This window comes from Apostichopus japonicus, chromosome 18, assembly GCF_037975245.1.
Source record: "Apostichopus japonicus isolate 1M-3 chromosome 18, ASM3797524v1, whole genome shotgun sequence".
Taxonomy (NCBI): domain Eukaryota; kingdom Metazoa; phylum Echinodermata; class Holothuroidea; order Aspidochirotida; family Stichopodidae; genus Apostichopus; species Apostichopus japonicus.
Window position 1 is genome coordinate 20187085 of NC_092578.1, and position 20215 is coordinate 20207299.

At 37.5% G+C, this 20215-nt stretch overlaps 1 protein-coding gene across 6 annotated transcripts in view; it reads right to left on the reverse strand.

Moving 5' to 3' along the window:
* Positions 1 to 20174, reverse strand: part of LOC139959001 (uncharacterized) — a 55247-nt gene extending 35073 nt beyond the window's left edge. For all 6 annotated transcript variants that reach the window (XM_071956474.1, XM_071956473.1, XM_071956472.1 and 3 more), the window contains exons 1-11: positions 20017 to 20174; positions 12687 to 12770; positions 11007 to 11085; positions 10760 to 10830; positions 7998 to 8198; positions 7347 to 7434; positions 6464 to 6606; positions 5614 to 5739; positions 4104 to 4269; positions 3504 to 3527; positions 476 to 590 (exon numbers count right to left, since the gene is read on the reverse strand). In XM_071956474.1, coding sequence (XP_071812575.1) covers positions 476 to 590; positions 3504 to 3527; positions 4104 to 4269; positions 5614 to 5739; positions 6464 to 6606; positions 7347 to 7434; positions 7998 to 8198; positions 10760 to 10830; positions 11007 to 11085; positions 12687 to 12770; positions 20017 to 20043 — 1124 coding nt within the window. In that variant the 5' untranslated portion in view covers positions 20044 to 20174. The remainder of the gene's footprint in view (positions 1 to 475; positions 591 to 3503; positions 3528 to 4103; positions 4270 to 5613; positions 5740 to 6463; positions 6607 to 7346; positions 7435 to 7997; positions 8199 to 10759; positions 10831 to 11006; positions 11086 to 12686; positions 12771 to 20016) is intronic.
* Between the last annotated feature and the right edge of the window lie 41 nt (positions 20175 to 20215).

Below are 20215 nucleotides of genomic sequence, written 5' to 3' on the forward strand. Positions count from 1 at the left end.
ACACACAAACTATGAAGTTGGTCCCACCTTCCCTTCTTGAGATATCATGTTTACAAGGTTTTCACAATTTGACCCCTGGTTACCCCAAATGACCTTTGACCTCCACCAAAACAATAGGTTTCTTGTACTTAATGTGGTACTTCTATACACTACCTATGAAGTTGTTACGACCTTCCTTTCTTGAGATATCGTGTTCACAAGGTTTTCACAATTTTGACCCCTGGGTGACACCACACACATACACACACACATACATACGCCATCATGAATGCATAGGTTACGTTTATCATCGAAACCAACATAAGAGACTTTCCAATAATTTAAGACCAAACTTCAGGATCTCAGTCAGCATCTTAATGTTGACTTTATTGATGAGTCTCTATGTACTCTCTGCCATAACATCACTCATTAAGTTAGAATCATGAACATTCGATTCCTTTCTAGAAAAATGGTAAGGGTGAAATGTGGTACTTACAGAGAAGCATCAGCTTCATTCTCTAGGAGAGTAGCTAACAGTTCTTGTTGTCCATGTTGGGCTGCTAAATGAACTGGTGTATTACCAACAGAGTCAGCACAGTCAATAATAGCTCCTGCACAGAGATCAAACAAAAAGAAAGCTGAAATCATTTCATTATAGATGTGCTATTTTGTTGCAAATCTACAGTTGTACAGTACAAAGTTATTACAATGATGAATTTAACACTGTTGCCAATATTCTATTTAAACTATATTAATGCATCAAATTTCTGAACAAGAGATAGTGAAAAGCCTGTGCATTTGCCTCTTTACGATTAATGCTTTTCCTATTGTCTGTATAGCTAAGATATTATTGAAGTTCAAATGCCTATTCATGGCATGTTGTCCTCACTATATCAAAGGTATATTGTGCTTACCATATCTAAGGTATGTTGTGCTCACTATATCTAAGGTATGTTGTGCTCACCATATCTAAGGTAGGTTGTGCTCACCATGTCTAAGGTATGTTGTCCTCACCATATCTAAGGTATGTTGTGCTCACCATATCTAAGGTATGTTGTCCTCACTATATCTAAGGTATGTTGTGCTCACCATAGCTAAGGTAGGTTGTGCTCACCATATCTAAGGTATGTTGTGCTCACCATATCTAAGGTAGGTTGTCCTCACTATATCTAAGGTATGTTGTGCTCACCATAGCTAAGGTAAGTTGTGCTCACCATATCTAAGGTATGTTGTGCTTACCATATCTAAGGTAGGTTGTGCTCACCATATCTAAGGTAGGTTGTGCTCACCATATCTAAGGTAGGTTGTGCTCACCATATCTAAGTTAGGATGTGCTCACCATATCTAAGGTATGTTGTGCTTACCATATCTAAGGTATGTTGTGCTCACCATATCTAAGGTATGTTGTGCTCACCATATCTAAGGTATGTTGTGCTCACCATATCTAAGGTAGGTTGTGCTCACCATATTTAAGGTATGATGTGCTCACAATAAGGTAGGTTGTGCTCTCCATATCTAAGGTAGGTTGTGCTCATTATATCTATGGTAAGATGTGCTCACCATATCTAAGGTAGGTTGTGCTCACCATATCTAAGGTAGGTTGTGCTCACCATATCTAAGGTAGGTTGTGCTCACCATATCTAAGGTATGTTGTGCTCACCATATCTAAGGTAGGTTGTGCTCACCATATCTAAGGTATGTTGTGCTCACCATATCTAAGGTATGTTGTGCTCACCATATCTAAGGTAGGTTGTGCTCACCATATCTAAGGTAGGTTGTGCTCACCATATCTAAGTTAGGATGTGCTCACCATATCTAAGGTATGTTGTGCTTACCATATCTAAGGTATGTTGTGCTCACCATATCTAAGGTATGTTGTGCTCACCATATCTAAGGTATGTTGTGCTCACCATATCTAAGGTAGATTGTGCTCACCATATTTAAGGTATGATGTGCTCACAATAAGGTAGGTTGTGCTCTCCATATCTAAGGTAGGTTGTGCTCATTATATCTATGGTAAGATGTGCTCACCATATCTAAGGTAGGTTGTGCTCACCATACCTAAGGTAGGTTGTGCTCACCATATCTAAGGTAGGTTGTGCTCACCATATCTAAGGTATGTTGTGCTCACCATATTTAAGGTAGGTTGTGCTCACCATATCTAAGGTAGGTTGTGCTCACCATATCTAAGGTAGGTTGTGCTCACCATATCTAAGGTAGGTTGTGCTCACCATATCTAAGGTATGTTGTGCTCACCATATTTAAGGTAGGTTGTGCTCACCATATCTAAGGTAGGTTGTGCTCACCATATCTAAGGTAGGTTGTGCTCACCATATCTAAGGTAGGTTGTGCTCACCATATCTAAGGTAGGTTGTGCTCACCATATCTAAGGTAGGTTGTGCTCACCATATCTAAGGTATGTTGTGCTCACCATATTTAAGGTAGGTTGTGCTCACCATATCTAAGGTAGGTTGTGCTCACCATATCTAAGGTAGGTTGTGCTCACCATATCTAAGGTAGGTTGTGCTCACCATATCTAAGGTAGGTTGTGCTCACCATATCTAAGGTAGGTTGTGCTCACCATATCTAAGGTATGTTGTGCTCACCATATTTAAGGTATGTTGTGCTCACCATATCTAAGGTAGGTTGTGCTCACCATATCTAAGGTATGTTGTGCTCACCATATCTAAGGTAGGTTGTGCTCACCATATTTAAGGTATGATGTGCTCACAATAAGGTAGGTTGTGCTCTCCATATCTAAGGTAGGTTGTGCTCATTATATCTATGGTAAGATGTGCTCACCATATCACCATATCTCCAAGGTAGGTTGTGCTCACCATATTTAAGGTATGTTGTGCTCACAATAAGGTAGGTTGTGCTCTCCATATCTAAGGTAGGTTGTGCTCATTATATCTATGGTAAGTTGTGCTCACCAAATCTAGGATAAGGGGGTTAGGTGGACGTGGGATCAAATAAGAGGGAAGGTTGTGCTCTTTATATGGATTAAGGGCATAAATGGGAAATTGCTGAAGTTAATTTTTAGCACAAAATCATAATAGTAAGACACCTGATAACAACAGTTATATCATTATAGCAATGGACCTGAAAAAGATTTTAGTTTTCTTGCAACTGTCAGCATTATTTATCCACCGAGGAAAATAATATTCTTACAAAAATTTTACACACTGATGAAATTCTAAATGAAGAAAACATTGAAAATTAAGCAATATTCCATATATACCACATTTCAAGATAAAATATGTTAGATTATTAAAGAAAGACTCTTGAAGAACATCTACCATGATAACATCACCGATCCCCCAACACTCGCCCCCCATTTCATCATTTCATCTGCTTCAGCTCGTTGCATACTTGTGATTTATTTTCCCAATCAGACTCTAGAATTTAAAAAAATAAGAATGGCTAAAAATAACTTAACAGTGCAATTTATGCTAGACATGGTGCTGCTTCTAAGAAAACTACTGACAAGTGGTTTTACTTGTACAAGATATGAAGTGACTCACCTCTTTCTAATAAAACTTGAGTGACTGCAATTTAAAAGAAACGAATATATAACGTATATACCAACGTTAAAAAAAAACATCATAACAACCATTAAACTTCACTTTGGAGTGAGCAATCATATATTAAATTTCTGTGTCATTACAAAGATAACAATGAAGCCTAGTGAAGAAATAAACCTGTCTTGTCCTATGTTGTTTTCCTTTCCAATTGCATTCTCTTCCATTTGTCATTGAAAACATACATTGAATCCCTGTCATCATTATTATTCTTCTACGTGGGTAAGAGATAGGAATGTTGACATATAAGTGTGTAGTCGAGTCATACTTGGAATAGTTTAACTTAAGACCCACAGACTTCTAGAACCTCATCATATCCTCAAATTGATCTCTAAATTCATTTTCTTACAATAGTAAACTTTTTTATCGAAAAGGATAACTTGTGGGGTTCCAAGCCAACTGAGGACATATTAAGTGACACAACTGTCCTTCCTGAAAACGTTTTTCACTGTCACATACATACAACTCACAACACAAATTCTATTAATCCTGTTCAAAATGTTCATTGTCCCATCCCAATTGTATTTCTGACAAAAAACTCACCATGTTCTATTACACTGCTGGCTCTGGTAAACTGTCCTTGCAGAGCTATCATATGTAGCGGAGTCCTTCCCTCCTTACACTGAACCTGAACCTCAGCTCCTTCATTTAAGAGGACTTCAAGACAGATCCCCCCATGAGGAGATACAGCAGCAAGGTGAAGTGGGGTCTGTGAAAGAAGTTTCTTCATTAAAACAAATCTTTACCCGTCTGAAATATTCTACATATGTTAAGACACTCTAAACAAGCATGACATTATGACTTTTTTAAACTTCTAGGTGACAGAGAGTCCCACTGAAATGTATTGTTTGTCTCTGATACCTCTAGGTGACAGAGAGTCCCACTGAAATGTATTGTTTGTCTCTGATACCTCTAGGTGACAGAGAGTCCCACTGAAATGTATTGTTTGTCTCTGATACTTCTAGGTGACAGAGAGTCCCACTGAAATGTATTGCCAGTCTCTGTACCTTCTAGGTGACAGAGAGTCCCACTGAAATGTATTGTTTGTCCCTGACACCTCTAGGTGACAGAGAGTCCCACTGAAATGTATTGTTTGTCTCTGATACCTCTAGGTGACAGAGAGTCCCACTGAAATGTATTGTTTGTCTCTGATATCTCTAGGTGACAGAGAGTCCCACTGAAATGTATTGTTTGTCCCTGACACCTCTAGGTGACAGAGAGTCCCACTGAAATGTATTGTTTGTCTCTGATACCTCTAGGTGACAGAGAGTCCCACTGAAATGTATTGTTTGTCTCTGACACCTCTAGGTGACAGAGAGTCCCACTGAAATGTATTGCCAGTCTCTGTACCTTCTAGGTGACAGAGAGTCCCACTGAAATGTATTGTTTGTCCCTGACACCTCTAGGTGACAGAGAGTCCCACTGAAATGTATTGTTTGTCTCTGACACCTCTAGGTGACAGAGAGTCCCACTGAAATGTATTGTTTGTCTCTGACACCTCTAGGTGACAGAGAGTCCCACTGAAATGTATTGTTTGTCTCTGATACCTCTAGGTGACCGAGAGTCCCACTGAAATGTATTGTTTGTCTCTGATACCTCTAGGTGACAGAGAGTCCCACTGAAATGTATTGTTTGTCTCTGACACCTATAGGTGCCAGAGAGTCCCACTGAAATGTATTGCCAGTCTCTGACACCTCTAGGTGACAGAGAGTCCCACTGAAATGTATTGCCAGTCTCTCAAATTTTTATCTTAACAACGTACCATGTGTCCTTTTATTTATTGAAATAGTGTGTTGAGACAGATAACCAGTTGACCTTGCTATACGAGAGTTTAATATAAACAGATAAATGATAGGACGACACCTATAATAGTATATATAGCCTGCTGATTCCAATGTGTTTATGGTAGCATTCTGAAAACACAGCAAAGTTGTTAAGCTTTCTAGCCAAACTATCCACTGAATAATTCATGAGTTGTTAAGCTTTCCAGCCAAACTATCCACTGAATAATTCATGAGCTGTCAATGAGGCAGTCATATGATGGGTAACTTACCTGTCCTTTCTTATTGGATACATTGCATTGGGCTTTATTAACCAGAAGTTCTCTAAGAACTAAATCATTTCCATTCAGAGCAGCTATGTGCAAAGGAGTATTACCGCTGGCATTTGGTGAATCAATCTACAGGACAAATAAGACAACACTAATATTAACCACAGCAGCAGGTCAACATTAAACATGCTAAAATACTAAGAGAGCAGACATGAGTACATCTAGTAACCTTAGAGAGCATAATATTACTCATCACACATTATTCTTAGCCCACCTAAGTAATTAGTCATCAGCTTTACTTTGCACCAAACTTTCTCCCTTTCATCAGATGAAGGACATAAATATGCAGATGCCAAATTGATATGCTTTCTTAATTGGTTTTGTGCATTCCAAACAAATCATTTGGCAATGTTGAAAGAGAAATTCTAGGTTGCAATCATCTTCAAGAATCATGCTTGCACAGCAATGACCAAATCAAACAACAATATATTATGTATTCCAAAGCTAAGAATCTTGCAGGATATGTGAAAAACAGTAGGAAATAGTAAGGGGTTATCTTGATACCTTGTGAGGGACAAGCAAGCACACAACTGAAATTGGGATCATATCAATTTACACAGATAATTTGAGGCAATCAATGGGCACTAATGGTATTTCATAGGTTACTTCTTGCATATGTTTAGATTAATTTGAGATTGGGAGTAAAAACCTGAATGTGAAGATCTTATGGGTTTAATTGCTTCTAAAAATTTCCACTGCTCTAGATGACTATCCCATAATGAAGTTAAAATTTCAGGCATTGCAGATAACAGCCAATCTGTGTACCAGGTACTACATCACTGTAACTTCTCACCTTAGCACAATGGTCAAGTAGAATTTTGACAACACTGACTTGACCACTCGCAGCAGCCGAATGAAGTGGAGTAAACAGATTTTTATCTTTACAGTTTACATCTGCATCATTATCAATCAATTCCTGGACGACCTCAACATGACCTGCAGCATGAGAACAAAATACTTCATTTCTACAAGATATGCAATTGTGTCCTACCTTCCATGTTTAAGCAGCTGGATGTGTTTAATTCCTAACTGCCCCCATGCTCAATGTTTTTCGAATAATTGAAAATAAAAAAATCTGCTAAGCATGTTACCTGGGTGTCTTGTTCAACAGAAAAACTATAATTTAATTTATGGCAATGCACCTGATTAAAGTAACTTGTTGCAGGAGCACTGAGCAAACAATGCATCATGAAAAGAGATGCTTGATTCGTAAAAAGCTCAGGTTAACTTTCAAAACAAGTATCACCACATAGCCAAGGTCTACTATAGAAGATACGCTGATGGCACAATAAATTGCAAACATTATGCTGGGCTGATATTACTGACTAGTGGTAACAAAATGCCAGGTCTACAATGGTTATCAAGGGACGAAATAACTGGGTTCGCATAGCAATTTGCTACCCAAGAATTGCCAGTTGCTAATCAATATTACTTTTGATTAGCAAAAGATGCAGTACCTGCTAATGCTAATTGCTATTTCCAAGAATTGTCGAGCAATTACTGCTAATCAATTCTCTAAAACTATTTCGTCCCTTGGTTATATTAGTTTCTGTACAGAATATAGCGATATATAACGATATCAAGATTACCACGACCAGTCCAAGAATTAACACATATCAGTTAGGTAAAGAGTACACATGAGCATTTGAGGGCTAATTCGCTTAATGGATAATTACCCATGTATGCTGCCCAATGAAGCGGTCTCCGATCTTTCTTATCCTGTGCATTGATAGATGCTCCTTTTGATATAAGTAACTTGACCATCTGTAAAGCAAAAACATTTAGAAAGCATATATATCATGTAAGTTGTGATATGTGTTGGCAGCTTCTAACAAGCAATAGTTTGGAATGGCTTGAAAACAATATTTTCACATTATTTGTTCAAAGAGTAACATTACTTGTGCCACACATCTCAAAAGATGCATATAAATGCTTGATAACAGCAACTTATTATAAATGTTAACAGGTGTTTGATTGAGCTGATGTGAAGTCAGTTTACTCATATTTATTAAGCCACCCATTACCTAACTGACAAAAATACAAAGTTTGGCTTTCTGATTATATTTAATATCTCAGTTATAGTACAGTATAAACTTTTGTTACACCTTACTTAGTAAATAACAGAGTATAAGATTCACTGCATGATTTCCAATTGCATGAAATATATCCATAACTAATTTGATGACCAATTTGATCCCAACTACAAAACAATATTCTGGCCATGGTTCACTAGCTTTTATTCTGCATTACCGTGTAAAATTTGAGTGAGAATGTTATAATCTTTTACTTTTGTTTTCCATGAGTAAGACTTTTCCAAGAAGTAATACCTCTAAATGTCCGTTAAAGGATGCATGATGCAGGCTAGTACGGCCTGCTCTGTCTGTAACATTAACTGTAGATAAGGACGGAATCAAAGTATTTGCTATGTCCAATGTATCATTGGCAGCTGCTACATGAAGAGGAGTCTGCCAGTTCTTGTCCCTTGCGTTAACATCTGCATTGTGTTTCAGTAGAACATTCACTGTATTCTACAACAAGAAAAAAATATATACTGACATGTTATATTCACAACCAGCTGATTTAATCAAACAAGTGCATTTCCAGAAAATTCAGGTTTACAGGTGAGGCACTGCAAATGTATGCTGCAGACAAGAAACATGTTAGATTACAGAATCTCAGCCAATTATAAGCAAGTGCTGGAATCAATCTGTATATTCAATATGCACACATCCTGAGGGTGCTGAGCTAGAAGAGGGTCAATGGGGAAGCTACATTGTTACCAGTAAATAGGCTAGGTAGATGGGGAAGTACATTAGTAGAGTCAACACAGGTAACGGAGGAGTGCAATAAATGATAATAATACAACCTGTCTACCATGACAAACATGGTGACTGACTTTGGCTCCATATATCTCATATTAAATTAGAAGAAAGAAAAGCAAAAAATGAGCCAACCTCAAAACAGAAGTACAATTCAGATGAAACTAAGGCTACTCTGAAATTTGACATGTTCAAACAATGAAATGTCAGAATTAATTGACAACTGTGGTCACCAAGTATTTACTGAATACTAATCCACGGTTGATGAAAATTGATGACAATTTAGAATTCTATCAGTGAGATTCCAAGATATACATCAATTATCATAAGCATGAGTATTCTGAAACTTCAGAGCAGCTAGTTGTAAATTAAATACTCAAATACTATTCATCATTCTTTGGTACAGTACCCTCTCGCCTATTTTGACAAGCGACGTGGACAAGACGACTTTTCCCAAAACGGACGAAGTGGACGAGTTGGAAATAAAGCTAAAAATGCTGGCAGAATTAACAGCCCTGGCAATCTAGGTCATGTCATGATTTCTTCTCACAGGCCTGACACCTGTTAATAGTTATTACCACCTTGACAAACTGCCAGGAAAACCTGCAACGTGGAGTTTTCTTTCTGGCGCCAGAGAACGACATGAGAAGATAGGGGGTGGGGAATATGAGAGGAGGGGTGGAGAGAGGGGAGGATAATAGGGTGGTATTTCTGCCTTGTGGGAAGTGTGATGGTGACTTGTTAGTGGGATCAGAGGAACATTTCTTACCCCTCCCCAAATCTTCTGGCTAAAACAAATTGAAAATTTCCAAATGAACACATATATACTTGTGCTTGATCGAGTAACGACAGCCTCATTCCATTTATACGATACCCAGAGATGATTCCTCTTAGAAACACTGTGTTTCCTTCATTTAGGTGTGTTTTACAGCAGAGCATTATATAATTATCGATATACCAAAGTATTGCAAACGCTAAATGTATAAAACTTCAAAAGGCTTTTGTTGCTTTACAAAATTATTGTTCTGCAGTCATGATTTATTGGAGATGCGCTTGCTATGCGAAGCATGAAAGTTTTACCCCATTCTCACAATCAAACTCTAAGCTATTGACTTTGTGTCCTGTGCTTGATTTAACTTACTAAAGAAAATCAGAACAATTGAGTCTTTAAATTATTGCAAAGGGATGCTTTGGTTTACATGAAAGAATCAGCTGCCTCATGTACTTCCCAGTTAGTCAATAGAACTTCAAAAGCAAAAACACTGGTACTACCATATCTTATTCTTGACCTTGTTTTTTCTTATCTAACTCGCTTTATGTTACAGTTCAAACCGGGAGGAGTAGGTGGTGGGGGGGGGGGGGGGGGTAATCATGTCATTTAATACAAAAGGTATAGAGACATAACGTGAAAGGACTTTCTTGTCTGCCATGATGTGTACCTTCCCACGGTAGCGGGGAGGGTGGGTGTGTTGGAGGGTGGGGGGGGGGTGGAGCATTGCACAAATGTCAGTGACTGTCAGTGACATTTCTACTTTCATCTCCATTTTAGCACGAATTTGACAGTTCTTCAGTCATGTTGGGGCTTTGTGTTCGACTTTTCTTGATATTTGTAACCTATGCGTAAAGGTCGTAAACATGAAATAAACTGAGGCCTACTATGCCTTGTCATAGTACGAACAAACACCAATGACCTCCATTCACCACACACTTTAATCTGTTTCATTTGTACACCAAACTGTAGTGAAACTATTGTCTTCAACACAATAGCCCATACAGGTGACTTTCTCGTTTAACTACTTGGCTAGGGCTGTGTGATGACATTGAGAATATTCACAGCCTGGATTTACAAGCTTTATCTCTTTTTCGTCGCATATGCCGAGTTGCAGTGAGTGTATGCCAATGAGTTTTGCAGTGACCCCTTATTTTAATTTGTAAGTATAACTGCATTCAGAAAACTTTGAGTTTTGTTGATTACTACTCCACAAAGTTACTGAATGGCTGTCGCTACTCCGAATTATCCGATTGGTTTTGCGGCGGACTAGTTTCCGTTGTTACCAGATTAGCGGAAGAGTTTGTTTGTGCCAATTAAGCAGTAAAGTAGGGGGGTTTTGAGGGGACGAGTTGCGGACAAGTTTTGGACGAGTTTGGTCAATTAGGACGAGGCCGAGTGTCAAAATGGACAAGATGGTACTGTATATTTGAAGGCAAACATCACAGAATGTGAAGTGTCCAAAGGAACCATATAATGCATATTTTTAAGTGAAACTTACCAGGCTTTTAGATGCCACTGCCCTGTGTAGAGGAGTCAGCCACCTACTATCCTTGGTGTTCACACGAGCACCTTAAAGACATAGATACAATAGAACAAAATAAAACAGTATTGGATAAAATAAAACAAAACTGCAAAAACTGTGCCATTAAGTTATCTCCAAGGATGTGATCCACTCCCTCTCTTGCCACTTAACCCATGCAAATTATATGAAAGGAGCTGCCAAAAATGGTTATAGGTGGATTCACCTTTGTCTGCTAAAATTGCAACAATCTCAGACTCCCCACGAAATGCAGCTGCATGTATTGGGGTCCTCCTCTCCATGTCCTGAGAAATAGAAATGAAAACTACCAAGGTCAATTTATTCTGTTGCAAACACAATAGTACAATGTTTTCCATTTGCAATTTCACAAGATATGGTGACTACTAAACATGGTAAGCTACATTCTTATGTCTAAGCCTTTCCTTCATTCCTAAATTTATAAGAGGTAGTCAAAGAATATGGCACTATATCACCCAGTGTATAGGAAAGAACATATCTGCAATCAAAATGCACTTTGAAAGTGATGCTGCGGTTCATCTGAGAAATGGTACAACAATTCCCATTACATATCGATAACCAACAAACCATACAGGTTATTTTCATGACTAGTTCATTCAATGGGACATTGCACCGATAGGTGAGTAGAACCATAGAGATGAAGACTTGCAGATTAAGAAACTATTTCACAGATAACTCAACCAGAATGCAAAAATGCATTGTGGTTTCAATGATGTAACATGAGCAGTTTTCTTCAAAAATCTAATGTAATGTATAGTGAGGGTGTACATGTTTACAAGGCTTTCACGATTTGACCTGATGTCCCCATATGACCTTTGACTTCCACCAAAATTAATAAGCTACTTTTTTTATTCAATGTTTTACACCTTAATACCAAATATGTACATATAAGTACATACAGGGATGGAAGTAAGCAGGCGCCGAAAAGCGCCTGTAACTTCCCAATGTAAAGATTTACAATCACACACAATTTGGATAAAATTCTTTGGTAAACTTTAACATCAATCTTTGATTTGCAAACTGTTCATAAGGCATGATGTACAGTAAGCTGTTTAGTCTGGTACTTATAATCATAGCAGCACCCTGTTACAGCTATGTCAATTCTTACACTGTACAGTATGTCAGACGGACTTTGCTTGGCGCACAGAACAATTCAGCAGGTATAGCAGTATCAGCTCTACTAGTCTACTTTTTATAACATGTGAAAATTCCTTGATGTTGGCCTACTTACAGATATTGGCTAAGAGCAAAATATTACCAAAAATTATGAATTGTTTGTAACAAGTTGTAATCACTATATTCTGAGTTTTGGCTGATTGAACTCTAAGACTTACTGACAAAAGAGTCTTTAGAGTTGAGATGATTATAATCAAAATCAGTGTTCACAATGATCATTTACCATTGTAAAAAAAGTCACTAACGAAGCATATGAAGATGCTGAGATGGTTAGACTGCATTGTGACATTCACTAACAACATTAACATCCAATTTGGTTTGGTATTTATTAAAAAAGTGAAGAAGTAAAAAGTTTGGGGTCAGAATACAAATACATTCGAATCCAGCATTTCAATGATTCTGTGAAATATTTTACATTGTTCATCACTTTCTTTCACAGAGATAAATTTCAATCTCAAAATCTTAGTTTCATCTCTGCCTACACGCAGCTGAGCATAGCATTTGGCTTATAAATATATATTTTTACTGAAGTTGGTTCTTTTTTATTGCACCTGGTAGTGATTTCAGAACCAGGTAGAACCATGAGAACCTGACCTGGGTTTTATATTCAATGAACATTATTTATTTCCCCACCCAAAATACATCCAAAAAAAATCTGTGAAAGATGGATTGCTCATAACTGGCAACTTACTGTACAATTAATATCTTCATTACGGTCAATTAGTAGCTTCACTTCTTCTTTGTCACCATAAAAAACTGCCTGCACAAGTAAGGGCTGCAAGAAAGACAGACATGGTACCTTGAACAACATGTACACAATAAACCATTGGTATGGTTGCAATACGTATATATGCATATTGAATGATTCCCAACAGTCAACTTACAGTAACTGCAAGTATGTTTAATTTTTTAACAATGCTAACCATTGCTCAGGGATGAATTTACATCAGATTTTAAGCTTTCCTTGAAGCTGTAATTAGAATAACTTATCGTACTGAATGCATTCTTTGGTCGTTTGATCCTTTGGCAAGCATGACTTGGGATCAAGACTGCAAGCAGGACAATGTACAGTGTATATGAGTGAAGGCTTTTGTGATTAGAAATGGTACCATGCTGTTAGTGTTCCATATGAACTACTATTGGAGCAGCATGAAGGGAAAGCCCTACAGTTCCTTATGTCAGCAATGCTCTACATAAATAGTCATTAGTTTGTATCACCTTCTTATTTCATCTTAATTTGTTATCAAAGAAAGATACACCAAATCTTCATTTCTGAATGAACAGCACACAGATGGGAGGGATAATACATAATCCAAGATAGACCTTAGGCATGTAATTGTTCTCCAAAAAAGTCAAAGAAGCACTGCAAAAACTGACAGTATCAGAGAAATGCAATTATCCTATTAAATTCCTTATGACCACTGGTGCATAAGTCAATTAAGGAAATGTGACAAAACATTTTAATGGCATAATTTGTGCACATTAACCATATGAAAGGCTGGTCACAGCCTAAAATGTAAGAGTAACATTAAGAGTGATCCAAGAGTACTATGAGTACAGAGTATTTTAAGATAGTTCCTAGGAGACAGCCAATCAAATAATGAGAAAATATCAACTAGCTACTCAGAAACAAACCCCATCAGTGGTGGTCATATAGTTATAGTAGCCATGGGCTGCTGTATTTATAAGTACTACAATTGCACAGTATAGGACCTCCAGTATACTTACACAGTGTGCTCTTGTCATTTGGTTTGCAAACAGTAATTCTCCAAACATGGCAGATGGATCCATGAATGAAAATGGATCATCTTTTGTTTGCCAAAAGGGATCCATAATCCTATTATACTTAAGTATATCACAAACAGTAAAAAGGTCTATAAATGCATCAGTACATTAGTGCTCATATCTTCTAAAAGATAAACGATTACCAGCAAAGCAATGTATTATGTAAAGACTGGATATTTTACAGAGTAGAACAAACTCAAAACTAGCGAACACAGCACATAATGCTTCCTCTTTGATAGCAGTTTGTTCCAGACTGGACAGTCACAGATGCTTAAACTTACTCCAAAGGTAAAGAACAATGATGCAAAAGCCAATAGGAAAGACAAACTGAGTTGTAGGGAAATCAAACAGAATTGAACAAATTAGATGGAAATTGTGGAAGTTAGAACGATTCTCAAGTAACCAACATATCACACAACTACATTACTGTAGAATTCAGTGTTGTGTGCAAGAGTGCAATAGAAGCACAACTCTTGTTAGGTATCCTACAGTGGAATACGAAACACTAGAGAAGTTAGGAATATCAGCAACAGAGACATCCCACTTAAGATAATGTCTGATGTAACAGTAAAGTGATGTTATAAATTCAAAATATGCCAAGTGAATTCAATCCAAGTACACACCCCACATATACAGTAGTATAAAAACCACAAACATCCACCATGTTGTAAAAATGATTGGGTGCTCAGAATTTGTACTTTGAATCCAAAGCAGACTTGTATGGATAACAGTAGGTGTGAGCACAAACAGTTGTTACCAGTAAGATTCATTAGAAAGTATTTCTATCCATATTGCAACAACAAACTTGGACCCTCGTTAGTCGCAGATACTTCAAAATCCTACATGGGCACCAACACACTACACTGAGTCACGTTGGGAGAAAATTAAGCACATCCTGAAAGTAGACAATCGATATTCACTGTACTTTCATTAATGGCGCTCACAAACAAATATCAACAAAATTGGATCCATCCTGGCTGAATGAATCCAATCTTGAGATACTATATATTACAGAGAATAATAGAGGGAGCGATACCAGTTTACAGTACTACAGAAAGATACTGTACTCCAAGGGAATTTTTACTATGTGCAATGCCAATACCACCAGTATAGTACATGTGTACTGTACTTGAACAACTGAATGGACAAAAAGCCATATTCTTTGAAGAGTGACTCCCAGGTCACAGGCTTTTTGGTGGAACCATGGGTTACTTGATGGGAACCTGGACAAGTTTTAATTTATGATTTAAGCAATTTCAAAGGCTGGAACCTGGACCAGTTTGTAATTTATATTTTGAGCAAATTTCAAAGGCTGGAATTGTGTAATTATCAATGAGATGTGAAGTAAGCTTTTGAGGACCAGGAACCACATCCTTTGAAAAGTGGCACCTGGTCCACATGACTTTCAGGGGAATCAGGAGTCACCTGATTGTAACCAGAGGCCACTTGAGTGTGACCTGTGACCATTTTCCATGTATAATTAGGTTTCCGTATTTTCGTATAAATCTCGGGCCTAGACAAATAGGGTCGCCACTCACCACAGGATCGTAGAATTTTAGCTTTGGTGAATAGAAAATGAACTACGCTCGACATTTTGGCGAGTGACTTGTGGGCTAGTCAAACCCCAATATTTGCAAGACTATCTCTACAAACATATTACACAATGATAAAGGCAGTACCTTGGCAAAGCAAGTTAAAGTTGTTAACTGATTTTGTCAATGACAAATCTCAATGCCAATTAACTTATTACAATGGTTTGCTATCTGCACATGCATTATGTACGGGACTCTTTGATGTGCGGAGGTTGCTCACAAACTTCACCAAGCATTTATAAACATAAAGAGAAATCATCATTTAATATATCATAAAAAATTTATTACAAGGAAAGATTTGAGCATATGAAGTAAGATTTAAAGGCATTCATACATTTTATGTTCATATTCATTTCTAAACCAATAAAAAGTTTGTTGAACATAGATATCAGGGCTCATTTTTAAGAAAATGTTAAGGTTGTCCTTGGGACGACCTTGTTTTCATATTTGGTTGTCCGAAGGATTTTTTGGTTATCCAAATGAAAGCACTTTTACTGTGGCATGCCCACATGTATAGTATAGTACTACATACAAGTTGTACGTTGTACTCCAGCTACTGTAGCTTGTCATCTGTGCGTGCGGCTGTTAGGTAGAAAGCAAGCGTGTTCGGGCCACCAGGGTCTATACTCTGTAATGTACGCAGTATATGGTACTGTATATAACCATTAGTTCATATGAACAGTATGCACATAACAGCTAAAGTGTAGGATTTCCCCACATTATGGAACGCACCAAAATGTGATTTATTTCTTACATTAGCTACTATGGGCGAATTTTAAAGAATAGGGATTTCCAAGTTTTGTTCGAAGTGTTTGACACAAATGGCAAATAAGCTAGTCGTCCGTCGGACAACCTAAGCAGGGGAATTGAAATAGGGGAAGCCACCACGATAACCACCAAACTTTACTTCAACATTCATATTGACACAGACCTGTTGAGTGTTGACTTTCCTGGTTGTGTCCTTGTGGATCTCCCTTAAAAACATAATCCATTTCTCTTTTAGAGATACAATTGTTTAATAATCCTTGCGTTCTGCTGCGCTAACATTACCCCTTCAATCAACTTATGAAGAGGTGCCATGAAAAACCAAAACTGTTTATGTATGTCACTCTTCATATTGCTCTTATTGTTGTAGTCGGATTTTGCCATTTCACCATAATGTTCAATCATCGCCCAAGATTTTGGGGACGGAAATTTCTAAATCTGTCTTTGTTGTGAAAGTAGGTAAATCTGTCTTTTTTGTGAAAGTAGGTTGGCGGGTCTTGCAAACGTACAATACTGTTCTGTTCGAATTTTCTAGTTTGTGCAATTCATACATTCATGTAACAGAAAAAAATAAATTTGGGAAATTTATACTAATATGCTGTGAAAGAATGACATTTGTCTATTCGAATTGGAAAGCACAGTTTGCAAGTACTGTATATTTACTTCAAAGTCACAGGTCTTTTGATCAGTGCAAAATATCATGCAGAAACAATATCATGCAGAAACAAGTTTTTCAATAACAACAGGGAATAATTTAGTATTGAAAGATTTTCGAAAGGTTCTGAAGTTTTCCTCTCAGTGGAAATTGTACTTTTTGTGAAAAACTTGCTATAGGCCTACATATTTAATTCCTGTGAAGAAAACTGCTACACAATTTACACTTGCAAGTGTACCTTGACCATTTTGTACAGCATTTTGCGATGTGATACTGGATAAAATATTCCCTGTACAAGTTTTAACCTTGATAAAGAGGCATCATTGAAAAAACGACTGGGAGAGGGTCAGGACTTGACAAAACTGATGACACCAAAGATTTTTGCTGTTGTTCCCTGTTTTAGACAAAGTACTATCCTGCTCTCCAAAAATGCCATCCTGACCTTTAGCTTGTCCTGCTTTTACATACACTCAATGGCTGTTAAAACCTACCATTGCTGCTCAGTTCAAAATGATCATGAATGTGAGACTTATCAGTCATGAGCAGAGTAGTGCGATACAAGCAGAACCAGATTAGGCCCAAAGTCTCAATACATGTTTGCTGATGAATCTCGGAAAACAAACTGCAGAAGCAGATTCAATGTTTTTTATTCTAAATGAACTCTGACCAGGTGGGTTTAATGGAGAAAAGCTGCCGCAATCGGAAAAAAAAAGAAATTTATTCTGTTACCCTTATGGTGCGAACAATTTACCGTAAAATCACTGTGATTGCCCATATCAGCATGTTCATTACACAAATGTTACCGAAAATATACTTGTATTGTCCACTTGTAAGTCCATTGCCTAACGGACGTAAACAAAACAGAAAGAATTGATTGGCGCGTGATCTGTTGGGTGGGGCTTGCAAATTTTTAGTGAAGCTTGTAGAACCTACGGACTCGATAAAAATCTGGCGAATTTTATTCGGCTCAAATTGTGTAACGACAGATAACTCAATAAAAATAACGATTATTAATATAAAAATTGCGTAGAACGGTGTTATTTTGACTGAGCTTTTAGGGCAGTAAGCTAGAAAAGATTGTGGTTAAAATTTGGCAAACACACATTGAGACTTTAAAGAGATGTAAGCCCTCTATGGTTTTGTAGTGACCTCATAGTAGCATTGGTGCAAAATGACAGAGTACCAAGCATTTGGTTGTGTAAACAGGAGAGGGGAAGAAGGAGCGGGGAAGGGGAAACAATCTTTTGTTACTCTGCACAGGAAATGTATGTGTTGAAGTGTGACATGTGGCTCACTTACGTCATGAAATCAGCTGGAACTGTCGTAATTCAAACAAAATGGCGAATGCCAAAGGTGACAATTTCATCAATTTTTAAGGTATTAAGGTTTGTGTTGCTCAGTCGAAAGGAGAGTACTGCAAAATGGTATTCTCTTAGTAAAAAGTTTAGGCTATATTTCTCCTTTAATTTAAGCATTGACTTTTTGTACAGTTTGAGCATACTACCAAGTGCGAACTACATAATTACTGTACATATAAGCTAGGCATGTTAGCTAGCCAAATGTTCCCCTTCACCTCAAAGGATTAACGTTTTTAAGTGTATCGTGAAATGTATTTTATGAGTTTCCGTAGTATTATCTATTACGCAATATTTGCTGTAACTTTGTTTGGCCATACTTCAAATTGTTCAGCTTCAGCTACTTATTTATTCATCCACGTTTGAACAAAGTCCTTACGTAATTGGCTTGTTGAACCCACGTGATTTGTGTTAGGTAATTAGTCCTTTCCAGTGTCCATATATTGGGCGCACACGAAAAAAGGACTACTGGCGTTGGTTGCGTAGTATATTTTACATGCCAGACTTAAATTACTTGTATCTTGTGAAATGGTTAGATTTACACAAGTATTACTGTTTGTAATAGGGACCAGTTGGATTGGTTTTTGATGTTCTTGATGTTTAAAGGGCAAAAAGAGATATGTTGGTGCTTATACATAATAAGTTATATGCTTTCTTTGTGTGTAATTGTTCATTGACATTCGTGCAATAGTGAAATTTGTCAATATTTTCCTATAGTCTGGTACCCTCGTGCTGGAATGGCTTGCATGGCCATTACCTGCTTTTTTTAATGTCATACCAGTGGAACGAACAAAATTGGCATACTGTTGTATACATATATGTAGCTGCACTAGTAGACACTGTAGTTGCTGTACATGTTCCAAAGTTAAATTGTTACTGCTTAAACTATCACAATTTTAACACATACTGTAGGCCTTTATGCCACAGTGAAACATCAAATTTGTTTGGAGAAACTTTTGTGGCTTGCTCCACCTGTTTAGAAAAATTTCACGATGAACTTCAATGCATGTGCAATGTTAGGGAAATTTTCCTTGCTCCTGGCAGTTTGACTCTCAGCCATTACAAGTATGATGGTATAGGCCTAGGCCTATGATAAATTTGCAATAGTAAGGGCAATAATGTCCTTTCAAAGGATAGTGTTAATGATCTTGCTGATTTTGCTCAGTGGTTTAGTAAACCCTATCCTTCAGCTACTGTCTGTGATTTGATCAGTGGTTTGGCCAAATTCCACTGTAAATATAATTCGGCTTAACATGGTAATAATTTACAAACAGTGTCAATGCAAATTGTTGGTTTCTTGTTTACTGTGGCAATTTTGCCCATTTCTGTTAGAGCTTTGAAGAAGATTAACGTTGCGATTGAAGTGGTTACACAGCAATTACAGTGTTTAACGGTGCAGGTACATATGTATAGCACACTACGTAAATTAAGACTTTGAGGACACGAACAGTTATCATGTACCACCATACTTTCTATTTCTGGTGAAATTTGGTCAAACCATTGGTGGAATCATAGCTGACAGATAGGATAGAACTGAACCACTGAGCAATATCAGCTTAAAAGAACATTAATGCGGTAGCCTAGCCAGCTAGCAAGGCTACCGAGTTACAAAAACTTATGCACATACTTTAACATATAAAGTTAACATTATAACAGTTAAACTAGGCTATTTGGCTACAACCTGTACAGGCATAACAACATTCTCCAACTTATTATAACATTAGGCCCATTGAGTTATAAGGAAAAGTGTGTTAGGTCAAATTTTGCGTTAAAAATTGTATAGCATATGATGGGGTGTGTTCGAAGAAACGAAAACTTTTTGGTATCTCTGATCAACCCGCCGATGAGATATTACGATTAAATACAGACCTCATGATCGAGTTGCTGCATGACCATATTTGCCAAGGGAAACGTCCCCTGTGAATAGACACGTAAAGCCAGATTTCAGCGGTGTGTCAGCCCGTCGTCTCAAATTTGTCGTATATCGTCTCTGTAGTACGCTGCCATTAAGCTTAACACGCGACGTTTGATTGGTTTGTGGTGACCTTTGGCTGAGGTCACGCACGTT